The 27588-nt window shown below is 32.5% G+C and overlaps 1 protein-coding gene across 2 annotated transcripts; it reads right to left on the bottom strand.

Annotated features, from left to right (window-relative positions):
- Nucleotides 1–181: 181 nt before the first annotated feature.
- On the bottom strand, nt 182–27353 carry LOC148622351 (chitin synthase chs-2-like). 2 transcript variants are annotated; one of them, XM_088572206.1, is made up of 30 exons: nt 27196–27353; nt 20238–20359; nt 19922–19987; nt 19163–19390; nt 16710–16824; nt 16070–16217; nt 14545–14665; nt 14133–14325; nt 13874–14018; nt 13446–13671; nt 13085–13249; nt 12752–12894; nt 10762–10878; nt 10465–10537; nt 10183–10238; nt 9865–10014; nt 9387–9495; nt 9088–9141; nt 8209–8561; nt 7787–7964; nt 7221–7361; nt 6055–7004; nt 5647–5886; nt 5336–5415; nt 4910–5015; nt 4330–4483; nt 3812–4009; nt 3229–3364; nt 2740–2940; nt 182–2449 (listed from the first exon to the last, which is right to left on the bottom strand). In XM_088572206.1, the coding sequence occupies exons 2-30, from the start codon at nt 20328–20330 to the stop codon at nt 567–569; spliced, it is 6822 nt and encodes a 2273-aa protein (XP_088428332.1). In that variant the 5' UTR covers nt 20331–20359; nt 27196–27353; the 3' UTR covers nt 182–566. The 2 variants fall into 2 exon arrangements, with proteins under 2 accessions (XP_088428332.1, XP_088428333.1); XM_088572207.1 differs by lacking the exon at nt 27196–27353 and adding an exon at nt 23170–23300.
- Nucleotides 27354–27588: the final 235 nt, after the last annotated feature.

The raw sequence follows: 27588 nt of genomic DNA, 5'->3' as shown, positions 1-27588 counted from the left end.
GGATTTCTCATCCTCACATTTCACCATTACCAAAACTTCATGTTATAAGTCAGATGGATTTAATAAATTTCTGTGTATTCATTTTTCTTTCTTTGTTTTCCTTTGCTACGTCTTTTTCTCCATTTTATGATTTGGTCAACCCCTTACATTACACAATTATAGAAACAAACAAAAATAGTGGTTAAAATAGAAGAACCGTCTCTTTATTAGATAAAAAATATCCTTAACAATACTGAGACATATGGTGAACATTTTTTTGTCTTATTTTGAAAGACACTTAAAAGTACTGGTGATAATTTTACCGATTGCTACACATGAAAACCCGCATCCAAAAGCTGTTCAAAGTGACAAGACAAATACAAAGACAACACAAATTTTCTTCTTATCTACTTGGTCTTTAATCCATGGCATTGCCCATGCCCAAAAAAGTGTCACTGATCATCATTGAAATCCACTTTAAAATAATATACTATCTTAGTTTTAGCTTTGATGAGACAAAGTACCTGTAATTATGTTTAACATATACTTAAAATACTGACAAATTGTTACTTTTGGTCTCCCTACTCCTAAACTGATTCGATTCTTATTCCTCGTATTTCTTCAGTACTGTTCTTTTTAAAACTTCTTTTAAACATTTTTTCTCGCATCATTTCGTCTTTTTGTGAAAATCTTTGCTCATCATATCTATTTATACCACGACTCTTAGAACTGTGTCGGAAAGCAAGGGTTCCCTGTTTCCATTTTCTATGAATATTTTCTAGTCTGTCTTCAAATATTTGTTGTAATAAAGGTATATTAGGATCGCTTGGGAGATTCTGCGTTCGTCGTCTTGTTCTCTCTTGATGTTTTATTGTTCCGACAGGAGTTTCCGGCAAAGACGGAAGTTCATCGTATTGCTCCTCCGGCATATTATATGTCGTTGTTGTAAGAGTATCGTCGTCGTAATCAGGTGGAAGGTCGTCATAATCGGGCGCCGGTTCTAACCGTTGTAGTCGCTGTGCCTCGTTAACAACAAAGCGAACGAAATCTTCCTCGGTTTGAACCGTTTTGAACCAATCTATTCTGGTACTGGACATCAAGTGCAGGAATGTTCCCCAGCGATGCATAAACATGCTCAAGAATTGTAAGGTAATCGCAATTGCAAATATGGACAAGAATATCAAAGAAAGAGGCTCGTACTTCTGAATGATGTAAAAGTTCTTTAATTCATCTTCCATAGACTGAAGTTGTAGGGTAATAATTGTCCAGAGAAAGTTAATCATACAGTAAATAAAGACTACATTGTTCTTGAGGGTAACTAAATCCTGTGCAATCTTTTCCTTGTGTTGTTTATCTTCGACAATTGGATACAAGTATTTTCTTATCATAAACTTCCAGAAATCGGTCTCCTCCCTCGACAAATACCGAACTGATCCTTTGCCAAGACAATCCATAGATACCCAGTAAGGATTATCGGGGTCTGGTTCCCAACCAGGAGGAACAACGTCTTCAACAATCATCGGCATTGTTGTATCTCGTGACTTCGATGAGTTCTGACTATGGTGTGATATAACTCTCTCAAGTTGTTTGTTCTCCTCTGTCTGACATGAAGTAGATACAAGCGTTTGTGGTGTTCTTGATCCCAAGAAACTTTTAATTAAATCTCTTGCGTCATTAATAAGATTGGTGATTCCTAATCGGTTAAAAATACTTTTTCTTTCCTTCTTTTTCTTCTTGTCTTCTTCAATCTTTTTCTGTTCCTCCTCTTCCTCTTTTGTAAGTTTCTTTGGAGTTTCTCTTGTTCCCCATGAAACATTGTTCAAGTTGCATAGATAGAAAATGGTCAACAAAATAAATGTTGACGGCACAACCATGAAATACAATGCTCCGTAAACAAGACAGAAAAATTCTTGAGGATGAAGAATCCCCGCAATGAGAAAAATCGAGGTCAGTCCCGTCAAAAACACAACATTCGGACTTCCAAAATTCTCAGTCACGATACTAACAATAGTTCCTACAGTTGCTATCATCATAATGACAGCATATAAAGCCGTTATGGCGGCTGCTGCCAAAATCTGTATGTCAGATTTCATTGTAAGACAAATCGCAAGGTAAATAACAACAGGAAGCAGTGATAGTAAATATGACTCCAAAATGTCAAGTTTGAAGACGGAGTGATAAGAACCCGTAATCATGAGAATAACAGTTGACGGTGCAATTATAGTAGATGCCATGAGAACAAACTGGTACAACATGTAAGGTCTGCTGATGTTGTCATTGATACGGATTGTGTCTCTCCACGATGCTAGTAGGTCCATCATGTTAGCTAAGGTTGATGGAGACCATCGACGACGCTGATTGAAGAATTCATTGAACGTTTCAGGGGCAAAGGTCAACGCATCCGATCCTGCACAGTAATCAATTCGGTGTCCTTGTTGAAGCATCAGAGTACATAGCCATCTGTCTTCACCTATTAATGAAAAATAATAAGATAGATAAAAAATGTCAGCAAACAATTAAATTCCATGAACAATTCTTAAGTGCTACTACTACATCTATTGACGGGTTATTGGTGAACCAAATTTATTATATTTTCGGCAAACTGGAAGGTGGTGACATACGAGAACGAAAATGCATTCCACGATACAGTATTCCCATGTGAAGCTTTATATAAAATTTCAAGTCTTTGATTTACAGAAGCTGAAAACTTCGTTACGGAATGATGGACACAGGTAAAACGGTATACCCCTCTTTACATACCTTGTTCAAACTGTATGTAGTGTCTAGCTTCTGTTGGTTTAGTAGTATACATCTTCAGCACGTTGTCGTCCATAACAGCCGATCCTCGGAACAAACTAAAACATCCAGGACAACATAGTACACATCCAAACACATGTTCAGCTGCTTTTTGAAGCCAATGACCGACTGCATACTCGAACTGTTGATACCAAACCATTGGTCCTGGACAGAAAAAAAAGCGTTTTTAACTGACAATTGTTTGGAAACTGGAGCTCAGTGCCAATGTTAAATGTAGTTAATTCTTATTAAATTACCCCATTCAGCATTTTTACAAGTAAATATTATTTTCATTTAATTCTTTATCAGATTATTTTGAAATATTGTGAATTCTGATTTTGAGTTAACTCAATTTATTGTCTCTGACAACAGTCTAGGACCAATCTTTAGGTAAACTTTTTGACACTTTTTTCTTCTTCAATGAATGGAGTTAATATGCAAGGTATACGTTACCGGATCCAATTGGATGAATTCGACCACAAACGGCTCCAACTTTCCTATTTTTCTTCATTCGATCTATTAACAGTTTAACAGAATCCGGTTTAAAGTCAACATCTCCGTCAAGCGTCAAAATGAAGGTATTCTCTGCCTGCAATGAGTGTTAAATATTCACGTTATATCTATAAATCACGCAATCTACGAGTTACACCGAGCATACACATGGCACCCTTCAAATCCATTAAAGCAGAGTAATTTGTCGGTAATAAGAAACGAAGGTACATATAGCATTAAAACATCCAAATGTCTAACAATCTAAAATCTTTCAGAAGATCTCCTTTGTATATAAATATCAATACAGGTTACATCTAAACTTGGGAAAACAATAAAATTAGTCAATGCAGTTTGATTTGAATCTACTAGAAATACTTTTTTTTTCTCATACAAATCACTTTGTTTCAAGCCATTTTTTTTCTTTTGAGTGGTTATTCGATCGCAAAGAAACAAACAAAAATTTAAAAATAAAAAAAATAAATAAATGAAAAACGTACAATTTTATAGTATTTAGGGTTTTCAGACTTTTCATGATTCAACTGACCTGGTCGTATTGCTCGGCGTTCATTCGTGTAAAGAGTGATTTCAGTGGTCGTGATTTTTCCTTCTTCTTGGCTTTACTCTTCTTCCTGTTCCTGACTTTAGACATACAGCTCTCCTTGTCCATTTCTTCCATCACCAATTTGTCAGCTTCATAAGCCCCAAACAACTTATAACCCAGTAGGTAGTACATGTACATGACCTTCAACCAAAAAATAACACAATTTTAGGCATTCATGTATTAAGACAGATGGAAGATGTAACGTTTCACGTTGATGAGAAATTAATTTGTAATAATGTTGCGGTGAAACATGCATTGTACATTGTCACTATCCCTTTTTACAAGTTTAGTTAAACTGTACTTATAAAGTAGTCTTTCTTGTACAGATTTTTTTATATATATTTATATACCAAATGATGGGACAAAATTATAACAGCTACATATATTTATGAAATTGTTATCAAATGTTCTTTATAATAATACAGTATCATTTTGCATAAATCTGTGTACTTGTAACTAACCTGTGACCACCTCTTTCTGTGTCTCATCTTGTTTTTATCTTTCATATGGACATGCAGTTTGGTGTGTCCTGGCATGGTCCAGATAAGTTTTCCTCCATATGGTGTCACCACTTTTTCTGGTGGTGTTAATATGACAGGTCCCTTAACAACAGACCTAATAAAATGTTTGGGTTAATAGCAAGAACTTCCAAAACAAATCGTTCATTATTTTACAATGTTGTGTTCTTTGCTTCACTATTAATAAGGTTTTCTCGGGATAGGAAATGATGAAAATGTTTTCTTTTTTGAAATATTATATGGCGATTTTGGTATTGTGCTTGTTAAGATTAAATCTTAGCAAAGTTTTATTTCTTGTCTTGGTGATAAATGCAATTTATTTGATGGAAAATGATAAAGTAACTTTTAATTGACATTAAACAGAAATCTGTTACGCATGACATAACTAGATAACAACATGTACTCTTTCAACGACTACTTTACATATACACTTTATATATAGAACATGATTTTGATGGCAGATAAAGGTTGACAAATTTGTTTCAAGCATCACTGTCTTAATACTGATAAATATTTAATTAACCTTGCTGCATCCTCCATACAATCATATAGTTGTCTCACGAACATGTTGGGAATGTACTTATCCACTGACTCCTCAAGTTCGAATGCATCATCAAAAATAATATGCACTGAAAGAACATGGTTTCTTGTACTATGATATGTTCAATTTTCGGATTACAAATGCTCTGTTGTTCAACTTAAGAAGTGATAATTAACGAATTTTAAAACTGGTACTTTTCAAGAAAAATAAACACATTAAATATCATCTGTTAGTACCATAATATGATATATATAATATATATGTAACGACTACATAGGCATAATGTTTTCTAAAAGTCATAGCATACCGATCATACACATGTGAAAGGGAAACTGGCCTGTGTGTTTATCACTGTGTATATGTTTAGACCTAGTTCTATTTGTGTGATTACCTACAACATTAACTTACTTTCAAGGTCAAAATAATCAGGATCTTTGATGCGGAATTTATCTTGCGCCAACTTGCTTGCACAGTGAACGTAATCCAACCTAAATACAAACCAAATAAAACAGGATATAGTTCTGGAGATTGTTTAAACTCAACGTGACTATAGTATAAAATGCATCTCTGTAAATGTTAGTCATTAGTTTATACCTTCATTTCATGATGCGTTCCCACAAAGGAAAATCGCCAAACTAGTGTTGTAACAAAGCTGTACTGAGACAGTCTTTTTAACTAATTACTATTATAAGTTTTAAACAAAAATAATTATGGATTACCTAAAGAGTGACTTCAGAAGCTGTGTCATTTCCTGTCGGGTCTCATGCCACATTGTTGCGCAGACATAAACGAATGGTGTCGTATTGTTCACAGAGTAAATGTCTTCACCATAAGTATCGTCACCGACATAACGGAAAGTGTCGAATCCTGTTATTTTGATTTCTTTGTCATTGCGTCGCCTCCTCATTGTCAATGTGAAATCAGGGAAAATACTGTCGAAATGTGGCGTAATAAACAATCTAAAAACAATTTAATTTTTTTAGTAAACTTCAGCTGGCTTAATTAAGGAGTACAGAGTCATTTAAAAAAAAACTCGGGGAAAAAACAAAGAAAGAGTGGTCATTTTCATCTTAAAACTTATTTAAAACATATTTAGCATATCTCAATAAGAAGGAATAAAGACTTACTTTTCTATCTTTGCCATTCGTTCACATTGTGGGAACCAGATATGAGATACTGATATTGCGTACGATAACCACAGCAGTACTGCGCATATCAACGGAATCAACAAAGAGTAGAAGTCGAGGTCAGGGCAGAACCATCCTCCAACATGCCAATGTGCTGGCAGAAACTGGTAGGAACATTGAAGATAGACCAACATCACTGACACGGGAGGAGCCAATGTTAAGGGTAAAGCGAAAGCTGCTTTCTGCATATGAAGTTTGCATGCTAATCCGGCCAGATAGGTGCAAATAATGCTACAGCCAAGTTGAATAAATATTAAACTGTACGATACACCGACTTCTTCTCCTTTCGTTGAAAACTCGCTTGTTGTTGCATTGAAATCGCCAGATGCAGGAAGCACTAAAACACTGTTGTTAGTAAGCAATCTTGATAACAAAATGCATAGTCCAATTTTCAGTGGGCCAATAAGAAAATAAGATGTTTCACGGACATCCTGAAGAATGGAGCGCCATTGCCTGAAGGGTATAGTTATTTTACCAAAAACAGTCCATTCTCCGGACACGTAATTCTCCCACCATCCAATAGAAATAAGTACGAGAGATACAGGCAGTTCCCATTCCCCACCTCCTTCACATATCACAAATGTGTTGGAAAAGTGTGTCTCGTTATACCCAGTCATGATGGTGTGATTTCCTTCCTTCAGAAATTCTCCAATTGTAAAGAAAGGTATGGAGGATACTTGAACCAAGAATGCACCAACATTCATAATTATAGCGACGATTTCGCTAATGCTTAGATTTGGTCTTTTCTGATGAACAATCACTTTAAGTAAACTGGGAATTTGACACACGGCAAATGTTATTACTAATCCTCTAAAAAAATCTGTAGATGGCAACACTCTGAATAATAGTAAACACATCCCAAAGGCCTGTAGCCCTTCAAACAGAAGTAGCTGAAAAGTTATTAAAGAAACGTATATACTATTCTTTCATTATAATATTTTTTTTCTTATGTAAACGAAGGAAGATAAAATTTTGTTTCATTATAATTAGCAGTATTTTTTTTGAATTTGTAAGTAGGTGATAACAACCCAGATGAGATATTATCAATTATACGTTTTTGTAAGAATACTTTTATGAAATTGGTAGTTTTTAGGTGCAATACTTACAACGAAAAATGTTTTTATGGATGGCCAGTTTTTCCCTCCAAACAATATCTTCATAAACGAATTTAACCAATTCCAAACTATTGGCGCACATAAGCAAATCAACAGCAGTACTATGTTTTCTCCTTTTGTCTTTTCATCATTCTATGTAAAAACAAAAATAGCGTGATACCTTAGGCTTCTTTGGATGTGAAAATGAATTATGCGAATTAAAAAAATATAAGGGTGAAATATAAGGCTTCCTTGAATTAGCTATAATAATAAAAGAAAAACACAATATGCAATACATTAAAACCACAAATAGATAAAATTGCATTTTCGGCTAAAATGTCGCAAAAAAAACCACTTATCCCTTATAATTTGTATTATTTTTACTTTTTCCCAAAGTCATATTTACACAACATTTATGTTCTATTATTAAATTAGCAAACTTGTATTATTGTATGCACTTGTGATGCGATTTTCAAACAGTTCAAGGAAATACCGATAACATTACAAACGATACAAGTCCTTGGGGTATGCCTTTTTTCTTTAATTTTTTAACAATTAACAATTATTGTTTATCTCACCTGAGATATTCCGGATGTGATCAGTAGCAAAGACATTTTACTGAGTACTGTACATCCCAAAATCATAACAATAAAAAATAGGTACAGGAATACCCTGATTCCTTTCATAATCTCCTTGAAAATGTAATCGTTGTCCTCAAACTCTCTTTCAGACACTTGGAATAAGTCATAAGGTCGCCTGAAATTGTATAGTGAATGACATGAAAGAAGACCTATACCGTCTTAGTGATTCGGTGCAGTAAGATAGAAACAGCGGAAAGACAATCAAAGAAAAAAAATAGAAATTTGTTACATCGACAAGGCGACAAGGAGAAGAAAAAAACATCTACGTAAAAAAACGTTAATCTTAAAATAAAGTTATCTTTTTCTAGAACACCACAGTTTTTAATACATAGTAATGAAAGTAAATTAAAATAAATTACCATGTATCAAAGTCTTCTTCCAGATCTAATGACGTTGAAGTACTCTTGCTGTCCTCTGATTTCCTGATTCGTCTTTTCTGTACACTAACACTATCATTGACATCGATGGTATCAGCAATACTATCAGCTCTACGTGGCATGAACGATTGACTAAACTCTTTTTGAGGACCATCTAATTTTTCTTTTGTTCCACCGTCCTCTAACAATGGTTTTGCTGGAGTACTTGTTTCATGAAAGAAAACACTGTCCAGTGATTTGTCAGATATAAGTGATTCTGCTGATTTCCTACGCAATGCCTCCATTTTCTGTTCCTCAATGGCAGCTAATCTTTTCCTCTCTTTTTCATCTTCTACCTTGAATTACAACGTATTGTTTTAGAGATGTGTATGTTGCTAAATTGACCTTTTAAGCTTTTAAGTTTTTCCAACATAATACATTATTGACAATACATTTTGTTTTATACAAACGAACACATTGTGCGTCACAAGTAGCAATCATATAGCAAAAACTAATTTAGGAAACATTTTAATTAGTACTCGGTCTTCAGACAAATTTTCCTGTCTTACACAAAATAACATGATTTTGCTAATATTTTTGTGTTATTTATTACTTTAACACGCCCTGCATTGATCATCTTTCGAAAAAAGTTTTTTTATGGTATAAATTTGTACACCATAATTAATCTCACAATATTCCAATGCTTTTATGTATATGTACATCTACATATTTCATTTAGAACAGATGCAAATAACAATTTTTAAAACGATTTTAAAAAGAAATTACAAAAGGAAGCAAGTAATAGTATTACCGAATATTTAAATGTTTTATTTCATGACAGATGCATATGACTCATACTATTCATAAACTTAAAATGAATACCTTCTGTATGAGATTCCTCTCCAGAACATCCCGCTGCCAATTTTTCAAAAACACCTACAAAATACGTTTAAAATATAAAAATAGGTAAGCTGTTTTTCCTCGAGTGCTGATTTGCATAGAAATGGGTTTCATCTTAAAGATATATCGGTATGCTTCAACAACACATGAATGTCTTTGCTTATCTTAAGGCAGTGATTTATAGAATATGTTAACAACTTGATGCCAGATATATAACTACAAAATTATTTACAATGAAACGTATACCTATTAAATTTGAAAATGTAAGGAGTTTCATTTACCTTTGATTTTCCAAATTGAGCTCCTTCAATGTTTTGGTCTTTTAGTATGTCCATACATTTGCCTACCTCCCCATACATATCGTCCATTTGGTCACATAGGATATCATACCTTAAATTTAGATATTATCGTTCAGAACATGAAACCCAAAAGTAATATGGCGATTAACGTTTACAGTACACAATTTAAGCTTATCGACCAATCCAATGAATATGCCATGGTTTAAGCTTTTCAACCAATCCAATAAACATGCCATCATGGTATAAGCTTATCAACCAATCCAATGAATATGCCATGGTTTAAGCGTTTCAACCAATCCAATGAATATGCTATCATGGTTTAAGCTTATCATCCAATCCAATGAATATGCCGTGGTTTAAATAGAGAAAGAGTTTTAAAGCAATGTATATAGCACTATAACAATTATGAAAAGCACATGCACTGATGGTATATAAACGGGAGTCGATTTCAACTATCTACCTTGACAAGAAATCTTCGAATCTAATTCGAACGGGATACCCATATCTGCGTAATTCAGCAATCTCCATCAGACCATTGCACAGCAGTTGGCGTCTCACAAGTTCGGTCTCAAAACGTTCATTTGATAAAGTCTTGTTGGGCTTTATACATCTAAACGGTGAAGATGAAGTAAATCATTATAATGTGATATAAATATAATATAAAATATAAAATATAAATATATTAATGTAATATTATAACACTATGAAAGTTATAGATCCAATCTTTGTATGAATAACGTTACAATATATTGTTAGGAACAAAAAATAACTATCTTACCTAACGAATAGTGGCTGTGACTGGGATAACTTTGTCATTAAGTCGGAGAGTGACCTCTAAAAAGTAGAATATAATGCTTATAACAAAAGTATAACGTAGTCGTTTTACAAATACGTAGAAAGTAAAATAATTATTGCTTAATGAATTTAACCAACGAATTCTTATTATCAACCTTTATCTTTGAGGAAAACAACTTGATTAATAAATAAATCCTTGTAAAATGATTTTATATAAATTAGAATATTGACAATAACAACGACGGAACAATGAGTGTAAACATACCTTGAAATGATTTGTGACTGTTGGTGAGGGTTTTCCGTTGATGGTACTAGCAATACTGTCACAGGATATACTTCTAACAAATGGAAATTTAAAAAATCAAGTCAAGTATAAATTTGTGGTTGAATTTAATTGATTTTTTTTTTAATTTTCCTATCAACACCACAATATCTAAACCAAACAATAAAATATTACTACATGTTAGGAAATAATTGATATTATTATATCTAAAGCCTGGTCATGTTAATTTCCTACATTCGAATCAATATTAGATTTTTTTTTCAATTGAAGATGTATTACCTTCGTTTGATCCGTAAGGATGCTTGCCTTGACAAACTTTCTCGTAGTTTTTCGGGATCAATTGCGGATGGCCAAAGGCTTGGTAGTCTGGGCCTTGATGTACATTTACTGGCAAAGCTACAAAGTATTACTAGTAAGTCTCATTTTGTATGATAATGCTTTCATACACATACATTCTTCTGTATCTTAATATTGTTAATGGAATAGTAAGGTAAACAAGCAGTCCGTTTTTTTTAATTCGAGAGGTCAGTTGTATTTGAAAAAGCAAATAACGTGCTCAATTTCTTGTTTGTTCTATATGAAATTTGATAAATCTATATTGAATCAATCATCAGTTTATTAAATACATACATGTATAAGTGTCTAATATAACTTGGAAATATATGAATGAAGACAAACGGCTCGTATGCATATTCCGTTTGACATAAAATAATTAGCAAGTCACCTTGATGCAATACTATGTGATCAACCAAGGTACAAACTATTCAAAAGTACACGGCACGACATACGAGGATTTCTTGTGACTCACATAGTAGGTGTAGCGCCTTTTTATAAAGGTGCTTCTAAAAATCAATTAAAATCAATAATAAATTTAAATATGTATTGTAAAATGTACGGTTCTATTAATTAGAAAACCATGTAATTGGAAGTGTCATTTGAAGCTATCACCGAATCTATTCAACATGAAGTCGCGTATACAAGTATTTGTTGTTCTTTCGCCGAATGGTTTATGGTGTCTTCCTGACAATTATGGCAGAAGTAATCCTAGCCTTAAAACCTTCGTGACGACCTCTGATTTTTGTTGGCTAATTTAAATTCACCAAACATCATATGCGCATTTGTTGAATCTCATTATAGCACATAACATGAAGTAATTTATGCATTAATTTGTTTGTATGTCAAAAAGAACTTTCGTAAATTAATTAAATATCCAATTTATTGATTTTAAAATGATGGCATTTATTTTTGTCTTTTCAGTGAAATGACTAAGGAAACATCCAACATGATGGTAATAGGTCAAAAAGTATACTTGGAATGTGGGTTTTCTTCTGCCAACAGGTTCTATACTGCTTTATGTTTTAAATTTTGCTTACCACAATGAAAAAGGTGAATAGGTGCTGTGACCTGTTTCTAATAGTTTTGTAATGATTAGTGAATGCAAAAATGCGATACATTCACATGTTTTGGCCCCGTTAGAAATATTTATCTTCTCGCAGATAAATTAAAATTTGTTTTTTTGTAGCTCTCAGCATTCTGAAGTTCTTGAAAGTGATTTTTACGTAAAATTTAAAAAGCACATCCCAAAGCCCGACTGTCAATTTTAATAAATACACATAAAGAGTAAGCCCCTTTGATTTTATTCAGAAGTATACAAAAAACTTCGTGTTTTAATGTAAATATAGAAGAAACAATCATCGGAAGTGACATTTTATGAGCAACTATACCGGTGTTTCTAGACAGGCAGGGGACGACGTTTACCCAACCGGTGCACCTGGTCCATGTAGCTAATTTTTTGTACAGTCCGAATTGTTCAATATTCTATGTGTGTGTAATTTTGGTTTCGTCATGTTCTTAGTTGTGAATGTCTATTATTATTCTTGGATTGTATCTTTTTTGGTTACCGTTCAAATTTCCTTTATACATGTGGATGAGTTTTTTTGTTACAAAGCATGAATTCTTACATTCTTGAAAGTATATTGCCACAGAATATACAAATAAGTAAATAATAATAATAATAATGAATTAAGGTAGTTGTACAATGATTAAAAACAAACCTTTTTACAAAAAATGTCTAAAGACAATGATTCTTATGTGTTATCATTACTGAAACCATGTTTTACACATGTGTTGTACCTTTCATTTTTAAGTAAGAAACATACAAGAAATTAAATTAAAATTTATCATCTACATTAACAAATAGTAGAAGAGAATAAGTGCAGTCAACGCTTTATAAATGCTTTACACAAGATCATATATAATATGAACTTACTCAGAGATAGTACCAGTTGGAGACATTGAGGCAGTAAACAGATCTTTAATGAATTCATTATTACTGTTCAACATACATCCTACAAGGTCGGAACTCAAGTTATCTCTGTTCCTTTCAAGAAATCCATCAGCTGTGTACATAACCTACATACAAAAAAACGGAAACCACCAATTACTGTATTCACAATAATATAATTAAATGAAACTTCATAATGTTCTCAGTGATATTTCTCGAACATGGTGTACTCATTTGTTCACATATAAGAGCAACTTCAAATTGTACAGAATCTAGTTGTCATCGGATATCGAACAGATTAATGACTTATTCTCTTACCTGTTCAGCATAATGTTGAATTTCAAAACAGGTTTTGTTCCTCAGTGATGGAATGTATCTGTCGCTTTCACTGCAATACTTGTTAAGTTTCTGCACGAAGCTTTTGTCGCTTGACTGTGGGAAATGCGACTCTTCGTCCAATAATGAAAGAATTCCATCGGGTTTCTAAAAAATAAACGATCCGGTTTCAGGTTTAAATGTGTTTTTACTAAAAAATATTTAAAAAATGAAGGTTCATGACTAAAGTTATGTTGCTAACAGTAGAAGTTGACACACATTTTGTAAATGATATCAATAACCTTTAGATTGAATTCACTAAGGTGGTGTATTTTGACGACCGACACGTCATAGCTATACGTACCTTGAACAGAAGATCTAAAACGTCGTCATTCGAATGATACGTTATATGTTTCCATTCTATGCCTTCTATTTCATATTCTCTTTGTTCTCTTGGAAATATGTATTCCATGAAATATTGCTGTAATCTTTCGTTGGATGCATTAATCAAGAACTGATCAAAACTGTTGTTCTGAAAGTTTTCAAACCCAGACAGATCTAATAGACTGATAGATGGACCTCGAGTCATGCTGCAATATAGAATGGTTAGAGTTATTATTATGCACTTTCAATTATTAGAGTACATTACTACGTTGTGCAATAAATATATTTGTTAATAAAAAATAACTAATAAGTTCATATATATATGCAGATACTTATAACATTGACGATCAAAAAAAAGTCTTAAAACAACCTTTTGCATTTTGCCACTTATAAGAAAGAAATGCGTACTTTGCATGACGTTTCTTTCCAGACCAGATTTTTCTGTTGATTTGTCCAACAATCCAACCAAAAAGTCTTGAATACAGATCTTTTGCCAATGCATCTCTACTGTTGTTGGCATCTCTGAAGTTTTTCCATGACTGAATTCTTTCTCCTGTAAATATAATTGAATTATTGATAAGTATGATGAAATTAATGTTTGAAGATTTCGCTAAAAAGAACTCCTGTATTTTTTATTTAATTTTAGTATTTGAATACAAATCTGTACCTTTGATATAATTAACGTTGGAGATGAGAGCTTCAGTGAGTTCTACTTCGTCCTCTATTCCAAGCAGCTTAGCTACAGCGTGTAACGGGTATTCATCGGCGACAGTCACACCGTCAGTCTCCTCACACGATACGAACTGTATGTTGGCAAGGTGTAGAACTGCTGCCAAGACCAGAAATATCACAGATATATGCTGAAAGGAAAATTGAACATCTCATTTATACAAAATTAAACTTAATAGGCATTTTGTAATCTTTTCTTATTTTATAACGTTTTACTTTCATTGTTTCAAAAAGCCAAAAAGGTCTTGAGTTAAAAAAGAGTCAGACAATGTACAGAAATTCTTACGATTAAGAATCAAAGGGCAGTGTTAATAATTGTCATTTGATCAGTTTAATAAATTCATATTTACCTCTTCAGAAAATCCTATTTCGGCCATGATTTTTGTCAAATTTGAAAACATCTTGTGGTAAAATTCGTATTCATCTGAATCTTTGAATACACTAGTACTCTGATCATCATCACGCATTATCCTATTGCCCAAAATAAATGATACATTTAATACTAGCCATATTAATAAAAATAATGAAAAAATGATCAAGCTATGAGGCAGACTTAAATATGTCAAGAGAAATAATGCAAATAACATTCTGTGCCTTAAGAAAAAAATAAACATTTTCTAAATCATACTATAATGAATGAGGATTTAAAATACTAACTTTTCTTGTAACATCAATTGCAAAAGCACTTCCGTTCTACGTTATAGATGAATATTTGCGTATGTTTCCTCAATACATGTATAATTATCATTCTAAAATTGAATTTTTTTCCAAAAGGGTTTTTAAAAACTGAAACAAACTTTTAAATACAACAGTAGCAAGATTTTATGTTGTTTTTACAGGGTAAAAAGATTAGTTACAGTGGCGCCGTGGCTATTTACTATATGAACAAGAATTGCAAATTTACCAAACTTCAATTAAAAGGCAGTTTAGTCAGGGGACACAACATATATTTTATACATGCACTTTCAGAAACCAATATAATATTAATTTGATTGTTTTATATTTAGAATTTGCCTGTTTTGATTTTTAAATCAACGACCCATACATGACTTGATTGATGGCGACCTTCAATTGAAAGGATTTGAACAGGGAAACATCAATTACTGACCAAATCGATATATAAATATTGTTTTGGAGTAAAAAAAAACCTTTTTTAAGTCATACAAAAAGCACCCATATAAAATCTATATCGATAAATGTACATTTTAACATTGGATTATGCAAGGAATACATATTCGTATTCTTAGCAAAGATCAAGTCATTCAGTCAAATCTCCGTACATCTTTTTTTCATCATTAGAAATATATCAATCATTTCATCGATTATGAATCCAACCACTTGAATACAAATGGAACATTTGACACACCATAAAGTATTCATGACCGATGAAAAATGTCAGGACATGTGATTTTGAATCTATAGTCGCATGATACACAATTTCTTACAAAATATATATATGGAAACACTTGACAAATCTGAATGCTAAATGGATATCAATATACAGTTGGCTTTGTCATTTATGACCTATTATTATCCAAGTTACAATCTTTCACAGACGCATATGTCCGTAGATGAATAATTCTTATGACCGACTGACTCATCACATGTTGAAATATGGAATAATGTGGGAAAAAGTTTTCTGTAAAAATATTGATAAGCCTAGCAAAAATATTGAATTAAATGCATAAAACCATTTCACGTCAATATTGGTATTGCAACAAAAATAAGCCAGAGTAAAAAGTGTCAAGTTCTTATTAAAATAAGGAGTAAACTTTTTGTTCAATTATTTCAAGAATCTTTACAAAAGTACAGAAATACCAAAAATATATGTAAAGGATGATAAATCATGACAAATTAAAGACCAGTGGGGTTTACCTATGGCAGTCAGGATCCTCAAGAAAATAGTAAAGCAGTCTATCTCTTGACATACCAGCGAACAAAGCATAGAACACGTGGAAGTTCTTTTCTCCTGTGCTGCGATGAACAACTCGAGATTTTTCCACGATGTAGTCATCAATCTTAGCTACAAAAGTAACAATATTGCATTGTTTTGTTTGTTTGTTTTGGGGTTTTTTTTTTTTTTTTCTTGTTTTGTTTTTGTTTTTTGTTTATTTGTTTCTGTTTTTATGTGGAGTTTGTGTTGCTCGGGCTGCTATTGTTACTATTTTTTCTTGTTGCTTGTCAATAAAGTTTATTTAATCTCGAATACGTTTTGCCAATCATTTATGGATTTAACATCTTTCATATCCACCTTTTCATTAGCACTTCGGTATTTTCCATTTACCTTTCTCATGTGTATTTAAAGCAAATGTATTGACATTTACATTATGATATCTGTAAGTAGTTTTGCAAGAAAATGAATGAAAAAAAGGTGTAAAAATAGCGTGTAGTGTGTTTTATTTTTATTTTGGTATAAAAGTTGGTGGGTCGAACGTATTATATAACAATTTGTTTGGAAATTTAAATAGGTCAAACATATAAAGTCTATAAAATTATAGTGAGAAAAACAATGTACCTCCTAGTAGTGATCCATCATCAGCATATTGTAATTCGATAAACTTTCCAAATCTACTGGAATTTTTATTGACGACAGTAGAGGCATTTCCAAAGGCTTCCAAAAGAGGATTTATCTAAAACAATACTAGGTATACTAAATACTATAGTAACAGTGAAACCTAGTTAAATTAATTCAGAACTGAACAAAGATTTTTTTTGTTTTTTTATATATATACTTGTTACATGTACATGTTCAATCGATTAACCCATCAAACATTTATTCGGGACTGTTTCATAAATTTACAACATTTCGTGTAAACTATTATTCAAATCTTATTAGAAATGCATTTGTTGGTTGTTTGTTATTAATATTCTTTCTAGACTGAAACTAAGGTGTTTTTTTACAATATTTCACATTCTTTTAAATTTTTTTGCAGAAATTCATTTTCATGTGTTTTACTTTGTATCTACCTGTTTAGCTTCTTACGTTTACCCTGCATTTAGTTAAAATGTCTTTCATTCAAATCAGGGAGTTTCCCTAACCAACACGATGATATATCAAAGGGGAGGTACGTAAGTTGTCACCTCATCTGTTAGAATGGTACATGGTTTGTACACTAGAGTCATTAACACATGCATTTACATGAAAAGGCAATCATCTATTTCTAATGACCTGTAATCATATCGAACATAACCTTTCTAGGTTTATAGGTCACAGGTTATCAGAATGATAATAAAACTGCACAGGTGATGGAAATATTAATGTTTCCTGTGGAAATGAAATAACACTATGCCATTACTGTAACATTGACACCTTATGACCTTATGACCGTGGGTCATGAAATAATTTGTGCCAACGTTTTCGAGTTTTGAATTATGAAGTGTTTTGTGAGTGTACTCAAGGACACAATAACATACTCAGATGCATGGACAGAAGAAGTATTCTTTAGTCTTATTTAATATATTGATAAGTTATTCTGATTTAAACTGAAGTATAATTGAAGGATTCAATGCACCTATGATTTGTTTCCATTAGCAGGAAAAGACATTATAAGTAGGATGCACCTTTGTCTAATCCCTTTTGTGTGATGCTCTACAAATAAACTATATGTTTAAACTTATGAATAAAAGAACACATGTTTCTCGTCCCACACGACAACACTCAGAATTATATAATTTAACCATTTAATACTCTTGTCTTGTGGTTTCTGTATCATAAATGAATTGTTTTAGCTATAAAATGTATGAATAGCAGGTTTGTTTATTTTTATACATATGGTTTATCTAGAAATTTTTGTATTAACAAAACAACTGTAATTTTTAATCGTTTTCCATATATATATATACAATAGTATGAAAATGTTCAAATCGCGTGGAAAACCAGTCCTTATAAATAAATTTATAAAACATAGAAGAGTTTTAGGATGTGGTAAAGTTAGAGAGATTAAACTATTTGAAATCACCTGAAATTCAAGCTGAATGAAAATAAAATTGATATTAAAATGAATTTTTTTCCTAAATTTACTAATTACTAAAAAATTAATAGAATTAAAGAGCATTGTATTAATATCAAGATCATGTAATAAAAAATAATTATAACGTAGAAAACAGCTGATACCAATTCAAGTCATCAGATGGTAGAAACTGCTATGCCTTTCATCATTATACGAAACGTGAAGAAAGAAAAAAATTATGAGTGTAGTCTTAGAATCATCACAAGCATGAACAAACCTAGTCGGTAAGTTACATATTAATCGTATTCTTTTTTTATTTGAAAAACGAGGAACATGTGTACTGAACATTTCACATTTTTTTCTTATATTTTTCTCTTTTTTATTGAAAATTTAACCTAGCTACGTATGGCCCAATATCATATAAAAAGTTCATTAACATTTCAATAGAATGAGTCGAGTATAGCATGGGCATATCACTGAACGTTTTCTTGATAGAAAATGGAAAACACTAATTTCCTAAAATATTATGTAAATGATCTCGTGGATTGTATTGAAAGTGTATTGCGGAAAGAAATTTGACGCAAGACCTTAGTTTCATTACAAAATATCAAATTATGAATTATCTCAAATACCCGAGTGTTTCATAAAATCTGAGATTTGAAGCAATCTGTGATTATTATTACAGTATCATTACTTGGAGAATTTGAGGGAAATCTCAATTTGAGATGTATGGATACCAGGACTAGATTTTAAAAAAAAGATTATTTTTAAATTCTTCTTTATTAATGGAAATCAAAAGTTCAGTATCTTTGCTACTAGTTCATGCTTCAAAACTTGTCTGAAGCAACTTGTGATGTTGTATTCATTAAGTCTACTTTCAGTGTTGTTTTTGTTGACTTGCTGAAGATACCAACAAGTCGTAATAATAAAATATTAAATATAGGAATAAAAACTCATTTTTAAAATTTTATAGAACTAATATATATAAACATACGAAAAATATAAGGAGGAAATTTACCTGTACAATTTTGTCTAAAAGTGTCTCATCGTCACTTGGGCTGAGTTTCATTAGATGTCGAATCATGTGTTTGGTACTCTCTGTCTTCCCAGCACCAGATTCTCCAGAAACCAGTATGCTCTGGTTACGACCGGTCTCCTGCATGGTGCGGAAAGCCTGGTCAGCCACCCAGAACAAATGGGGTGGTTTCTGGGATCGGGATGTGAGGTTCCTATAGTCATGGTGGCTCTAATCAAGAGAGATATGAATATTGTTGAATTATACACAAACGACTCATCAGCGTGGCAATGTACTCCATGTTATTGTTATCATTAAAATTTTCCTAAATTTTTAGATAGTATGCATTAAAACAACGGTGTGTTTTTTTTTTATCCTCTATCCTACATAATAACACCTAGATGAACTCCCCCGTACTACCATACATCGTGTACTAAGTTACAGCCCTAAATTAATCCGATTAATCCTATGAGGAATGACCCGGCCAGCGAAAGCTATATTTTTATATAGCCTAGTTGGCCGAGTTGTCTAGGGCGCTGGACGTGCAGTTTGTAGTGGAGGCCGCGTTGTCTTAGATGTCACAGCGGTACGAATTCGAGTCCCGCGGAGAAAACGACCAAAGATTTGCTTCGCAAATTTCACAGTTCTAACATCGTTGGGAATTTTTCAAACCCTCATATATATATATATATATATATATATATATATATATATATATATATATATATATATATATATATATATAATATTATCTTATCTTACCTTTTCATCAAATAAAGACAAAGGCTTGCATGGGTTGATAGCTACAAGAATTTCTCCAATATACGTCTGAAAAGTAGAATAAAAACTCAATTGACGATAAACAAACCACGCGATAAATCTTACATGTAATACTAGAATATACTAGTGATATATCAACATACCAAATTAAGTGTTCATAAAGTTAGGTTAAATCATTACTATTTAAAAAAAAACACTTGTAACGATACAACATATATGCAATATGTCCTTTACAATAATACTCTGATTGTAAGTTTGTTGTAGGAATCTGTGGTTCAATAACATCGTAAATACTTACGTAGTACTGGTTTTTGTTAAATCGGCATCTTAAGGTCTGGACGATGGAGTTCTCATCAAGAATTTCAAGCTCGCTTAAATCATCAACTTTCATCTCTTTTAATTGAAATATCTACAGCATTCCTGCAATATTAAATAGTGCAATTATCAGAACTATAGGCCAGTATTAACAGATGAGTAGTTTATAAGGATCCTCAAATATTTTCTCGTTAATAAATTAGGCAGGGTGTAAGTTTGACTTTTATAAATTGGTCTATTTGAGAATCGATAAATGAGATATTTTTATTTAATCATTTGAAATCATAGTCATTAATCTGTCCTACTTTTTATATAAATATTATTTATTTATTTATGAACAATTTTATAAATTAATTTATGGTGAAAGGAAAACCGCAAAATGAAAATGATAGGACTAATATAAAATGTGTGAAGGTAATCGAGCTGCTACGGACGGTCACGATCAAAGACGTAGTCATTTGTAACTTTCACGAATTCTACAAACATTTCAGTAATGTATTCACAGCCTAAACAAAACAATAAAGTGTCATATCAACATTGTATGTAACCCCTTTCTTAATTATGTTTTACCGAATATAAAGTTATTGTACAAGGTTTATTCATGTCATTTTATTTTTATTTATTTCATTTTCCATATATGTACTATTTAGAATCGTTCATACGCTTTCATAAAACAAATCCATTTCGAAAGCATTTTTAAATATAGTATGACAAGGAATATAATGTAAGGACTAAGAAAGACGAAATACAGAGATACTAGAGTAAAACAGTGGGGTAGTCTTAACTCGATTGACTACACCATCTCGGTGCTCTCGCAGTAGCGTGCTTGTCTCGTATGAGTGAACAAGGGCACTTGGGTATTGATGGTTTACCTCACCCCCTCTTCTAAGTTAGATAATCATTAATACTTTTGGTTCGTTAATCTTTTTAAAACAGCATTTTTCTATTTCTATGCCTATATTAAAAATATATATCACAATAGTGTATAACTAATGATAGACTTAGATCCAGCAGTCGATAGGGGAAACAAAGAGTAATAGGAACTGTCTACTGCCCAAGTGCCCTGGAAGTAATGGGTTCAATATTCGGTCGACTCACAACAAAGAATCTCTAAATGGTAGTCACTACTTCTCTGATAAGCATTCGGAATAAAAGCAGTAGAGTGACAACGGAATGGCTGGTAGTCGGAGTAATGTTTGGGCCGTTGTGACATGGCTTCATGTGGGTGGTTAGTTTAATAATTTGTGTGCTGGCACATTTAATATCTGTCTCAACCTGTCGAACTAATAACAACAGGGTCTGTTCGACTGATTAATCGGTCTAGTTCTGTTATGCAGTCTGTTCGGCTGATCAATCGGTCTAGTTCTGTTATGCAGTCTGTTTGACTGATCAGTTGTTCTAGTTCTTTTATGCATGAAATATTAACAATGCAATGGCCATTGAACTGCCACTAATTAATAAACACAATTCACAGAACATTAACGTAGTAAAGAAAAAAATTAAACATTTAATAAGATAAAGCTTAATAAACACAACAAACACAAACGAGCAACTTGGACATCTTGTCCTTTTTGAAGTTCCGCATATGTGCAACAAATCATCTGTAAAAAAATTCCCCAGCGAAGGGGAAGGACAATGAGTTCATCTTTGCGGTCTAGGGAACGTACAAACGATGATGCATCTGCCTTCTAATACTCAATGAGGTACAACCTTTCAGCAAAGCGACAGCGGAAACAAATATTTCCTGTGTGAATACGGAAGTCTATCATTTCTAATTAGGAAGCAAACCCACATTTCCTTCATAATATATGTAGTTCATTCTGAAAACGCATTTGCTTCGAATCGAAAGTAATCTTAAATGCCCCTCTTCAATTCCCATTGCAACATAGGTCACTGTTAGACTCATTTTATACATGTACCTAGACAAGAAAAATGACCTTTATAACCGGACTTGGCTTTTAACCACAATGACAGTCATGAAACCACAAATTTTTGTATTTCCTAGTTATGGTAAGGGTCTATACATGCAGAAATCAATATGAAACCTTCATAAAAAATTAGATCAATGAAACTACAAAAATGTACCGTTTTGTTTACTTATTTAAAACTAGATATTCGGACTTAGCCTTCCAAAGGTTAATGTTCATTGAATTTCCTATTCTATGCCTATATCTAAAGAAAATATGTTTTCTTTTGAGATTTTTGTATAAGTTTTAGGTAAATATAGAATGAAAATTGGCATGGTAAACAAATTTCTAAGTGCATAAACTCTACATTGACTGGCAAGTATGATAATCAAGAAATATCAGGGGATATTCATCTTCAAATATAACAAATTATTTTCAGCTTTGAGGAGCATCTCCATTAAAAGCATTGTATGTGTATATTTTATACTAAAAGCAAGTAAACAAATGTATATCCTGAATTTGATTTGAAAAGGCTAAAACACTTCATATTTACATGTACAATGTATAACACAAAGTTGAAAAAATCTGCAGTGTTTTTGTCATGACCTCTACACAAACCTTTAAGGTAAACGTGGATTAGTAAATACATAAATCATATATTCATCTTGGATCTTAAGAATGGCGTTAAGTTTTTATTAGATTAAGTTTTCGCTCAGATGTCACTGACTTCTTGATCATTAATAACAATAAACGGACAACATGTAGTTTTATTTACGACTGGTCCATTAGGGAATGCAGAGACATGTTTAGAAAAGATGAAAGTTACATTTCAGACGTTGTCCGTGTTAGAACGTCGGTTCTGTATTACTATTTACTCACGGTTTTAGGTAGAAATGCAATTTCAAAATTGTGGGGTTTTATATGTGGAGGTTTTGTACATTGTAGTTGTGAAGAAATTGTAAAAATGAATAGCATTTGGAAAACGGAAATTAAAAATATATGACTTACCTCAATAATTAATCAAAAATGAATAATTCCATTTCACTATTACATAGACTATAGTTTTTGATTAAGTATTATTTGAAATTTTTCACTATTTTTTGTCACTTCACGCATTTACTTCCACAATAGGAACATATTCGGTAAACATCTTAATTATGTTTCCCTGTTAATTCTAAGATCATGTGACCCATTTTAATGACAACAATGAATGACAAGCGATTGTCATTTGACGTATTAGGAGAACATTAGAAAAGACTACATATATCTCTGTAAATACATGTACAACAGGATCGTAAATACATGTACAACATGATCGGCCTTTTTGTAGAGGTACGAGTATGGTAATTCCGCCGGTCCTGATGTTATATATATGCTGCTGACATTGAACGTCTACAGTGTGATTCGCAGTCTGGCAATGTATGTGCTATAAAATTACACTTTCCTTACTTAACTTTATGTTTCTATACTTCAAGCAACAAAATGTGAGTCTATTCCCAATGGAATATTCAGATGTATATGAATTATTATGCCAATAGATTTCACTTTAACATATTTTGAAATACATTAAAGTACTTACTTTGTGTAGTCCGTTAAAAAAAACACTAATTTTTAAAGATTTTCTTGGTGTGTCAAAAACAGCAAATATAAGGTGAGACTTATTGAGAAAAAAAACGAAATATTTCACCAAATAGAAAAGGATTTGAAGTATCCAATAGAAAACTAACTTAACGTTAAAAATAGAACAATAACTTCACCAATGAAAACGACATTTTTGTGGCATACAACACAACGAATGACGTAAAATAATTATTGTCTTATTATTGTATATGTATTGCATATAATGATGTATTTATTCCCGATTATAATGATAACACCTAAACAGAAAGAACAATGCCTCGAGGGCTTAAATATACAAATCCTATAACATTGCAGCCGGGCGTTTCTATTAGCTTGTATTTATCCCATTTTGTCTAGGCTAAACCAATGATAAGTGATTAAGACATTGATAAAATGGGAGGATCAATGTTTGGCACAGCAATCACTGATTTCTATAATCACTATGATATTTTATTTACCATATTCAATGTTTTTGAATTTGAATTACACGACAAAAACGTTATTTATGTAACTGATAAAGGTATAAATCCTAAGATAAAAGCTATGTAAAGATAACACGTGCATTGCATAAAAGTTCAATTTCAAATTTCTAAATAGGGAATATCCTTAACGTATCTCTTCAAAGCAATTAAATAAACGTCTTAATATGATCAACATCACTAATGAGGGTAAATTTTACATAGATTCTAAAGTTGATTGTACCTTTATCAAAGGCACACATACCCAAATGGTAAGGAATCAGAATAAGGGTGTGTTTATCAAAAACTGGAGATGAATTAAATGTGGAGAACAATTGAGATAAGACAAATTAAATTATAATAGTACATCGTATAGATGTGTAGCATAGCGTTTTACTAGCTTAAGACCAGGACCTAACAATGAATTATTTTTTCTCGTTAATTCTATATAGAGCAATAGCAAATTCCACGTAATTTGAGTTTTCGTAATATTTTACATTACGAATCCATAGACGGTCGATTTGGAAATGACTACCCCCCCCCTCCCCAACAATAGTCTTCCAGGGTTTAACACATTCTATTTTTGTATACTGCTGGGGATTTTGATTTTTTTCCCTATCACACTGTATTTAGTTTTCTATGAATTTCATGTTGGCATGAAGAAGGGCTTTTCACGCGAAGTGCAGTGTTATTGTCGTGAGACAAAGTTTTACATGCACAGTAAAACATACTTGCTTTTTTTGTCAATTAAGATCAAAAATCGACATTGGCATAGTAGTCACAAGACCCGGGATGTTTACTGTGTACCTGTGTTTATTGATGTTTTAGGTCCGGTTGCGGCCTTCCCTGTGCTGTAAGGATTTCCTCCGTCGATCATTGAAGACCAATGGGTGGCTTTGAGCTGAATTTTTTATCCAGCTGGGGTTGTTGTCTCTTTGGAATATTCACCATCCCTATTCTCGTTACATTATATTATTTAACCTTTTTATTTTAAACTACTATAGTACATGCTATCACGAGTAACTAATATGCAAGTGATAAGGCCTTAATCTAAATAGTGCTAGGATCAATTTTTGCAGGATAACGGTAACAACAAAATTATCGAACACTAATCCTATCCATAATCAAGTAAAATCCAAAATAAATTGCAAAATAGATAATACACCACCGGAGCAGCTGGTACCGCAATGGTCCTGACTTGGTACAGGCATTTCTAACGAAATGGTGGGTTAAATCTAGGTTTTACAGCGCGCTAAACTTCCCTCGTCCATTGCAGCGTGAATATACCGGTGGTGATTAAATAGCATTTGCATGATATTGCATCTTAATCGGTAAATCATCGGTCATAGCACAACGAACAATTTACCAGAAACAATCATTGCTCATTATTTAGGAAGAAACTGGGCATTTTTTTTCAGCTAAGGACTGATATCTAAAAACGCATATCCCTGATTCAGGAGTCAGTTACGGCGTTGAAGGAAATCAGAGCTGTTAGTATTTGCTCTAGCGTAGCCAAACACTTGTGAAATATAAACACCATATGCAGAAAATGAAGATATATTGCTGCGCAGGTAAGGACAATTTATAATATTAAAATTAAAGTCGTCTGTTTTATCATAAATCTTAGTGCTGAGATTACCATTGTTGTAGGTAAAAACAAAAAGACGCAGAACACGCTGTTTCAGTAGTCTCCTTTATCTGGAGCTCTGGTGAATATATTAAAGGTAACCATTTACCAAAAGAAGGATTCTTAATGGACAATACATCATAAATATATGTATCTTAAATTAACGGATTTAGCATCTTTTATATATTCTTTACGAGATTCTGAAGAAATCCAGTCGCGTATTAATATAAAAACAAATCGGCTAATAGAGGAGCACAGTTAGTGCCCATTGGAATACCAATTTGTTGAAAAAATAGCTCTTCCAAATGTAACAAACAGACAAATATGTTATCAATGAGGAAAACAAGCATGTCGCAAATCTGCTTTTCTGCGTAGCACACTTTACCATTCTGCGATGTTTTAGAAAAATATGCGAATTTGTAACCAAGAACAACATAACTTTTCAAATCAGCAAAATATTTACGAGTAAGCCCTTTCAAACGATATTTCAATTTATTATGTGGCAACGTGGTGTAAAGAATTTCTAACTGTTTTCTGTTAGCTTTGAAGGTCACTTTCTGGCATTTTCTTTCTATCTGTCCACACTTTAATTTTCTTATTAAAGGACAATTTTTTTCATAGTATTCAGGATTTTAACGGGTATGCACGACAAACTATGGTCACCAACTACTTCGTGTAGTGTCACCCAGCCCAGGGGTGCCATAAATGAATCAACACTTGTGAACGTTTGTTTCTTAATTCATGTGCATTGTTATGCAATAATTAGAAAGATTCGTCTGCTTGACTTTTTTTCTTGTCTTTATTTAGATTTACATTACAAGATATACCCCTATTTGATCGCTACGGTATAAAAATAGATTGTTGTGACGATCTATATGAAGGACGCGCATTTTTGTTTCAAATTGTATCACTACATTTATTTTCAGTGTGTTTGGGGTCTATATGTCAATATTTGATGACGCAAATGTAATGAGTAACAAGTGCATCTGTTTATATTTCGAAGACTTTATTTTTTTTCACTGCATTTTCGTCATAAATTAAAGGCAATCATTAAGATACTTTCAATATTTTTTCCAGTTTATGGATTTTCAACAACAATTTAGTCATAGCGTAACTACATTAGCAATAGTGACTGATATGACATCTTCTTTGTTCGCTTAGTTGTATTTTTTTTATTATTATTATGATCATTTGTCGTCTTTTGATTCTTCTTTTATTAAATGTTTCAAAATAAAAACTCTATGCTTTGTAGGTCACCTTGCCACGTAATTATAAATTTGAAATACCGCAAACATAAACCGTATCAACTGATTAAAAAAAAGCACTTGCCTTGAAAAACAGCTCACCAGTTGGCGTATTATCCTCAAGGTCAACCATTAATCGCCAAGGCTGCTGTAGGATCCATGGCCCCAGTTAGGGCTAAGAAGGAACTACCATCTTGACGGCAATTCCAGGACGCCTTGTGCACCAGAAGAAACTAAATACTAACTTGCAACTATAATTATACATCTCAATATTGGGGTGCACTTGGGGAAGTGGTTCTGGAATGTGGAAATTTCAGACACTTAATTTCGGTATTACTACTAGTTTTTCATTTCTGCCATTGTCTTGCGATCTGGTTTTGTAAATCGATGCATCAATTTAAAAGGTGTTGTTTTCATATCTTTGGTTTTATATAACTTGAATTGATGAGCCTTTTGAATTCTAAAGCTTGTATTTAGT

Source organism: Perna viridis, chromosome 3, assembly GCF_037379345.1.
Source record: "Perna viridis isolate PV_CMFRI_1.1 ecotype Kerala chromosome 3, ASM3737934v1, whole genome shotgun sequence".
Lineage (NCBI taxonomy): Eukaryota > Metazoa > Mollusca > Bivalvia > Mytilida > Mytilidae > Perna > Perna viridis.
This window is presented reverse-complemented; position numbering and strand designations above follow the sequence as displayed.

Bases quoted from the DNA above. Each gene is read 5' to 3' on its own strand.
- LOC148622351 (XM_088572206.1), bottom strand. From the start codon at position 20,330: ATGAAAGTTGATGATTTAAGCGAGCTTGAAATTCTTGATGAGAACTCC. The intron at 9,496-9,864 runs GTAGATAGTTGA...TCTAAATTTAAG, and splicing joins TTCGAAGATTTCTTGTCAAG to GTATGATATCCTATGTGACC. The intron at 4,010-4,329 runs GTTAGTTACAAG...TTTTGGTTGAAG, and splicing joins ACAGAAAGAGGTGGTCACAG to GTCATGTACATGTACTACCT.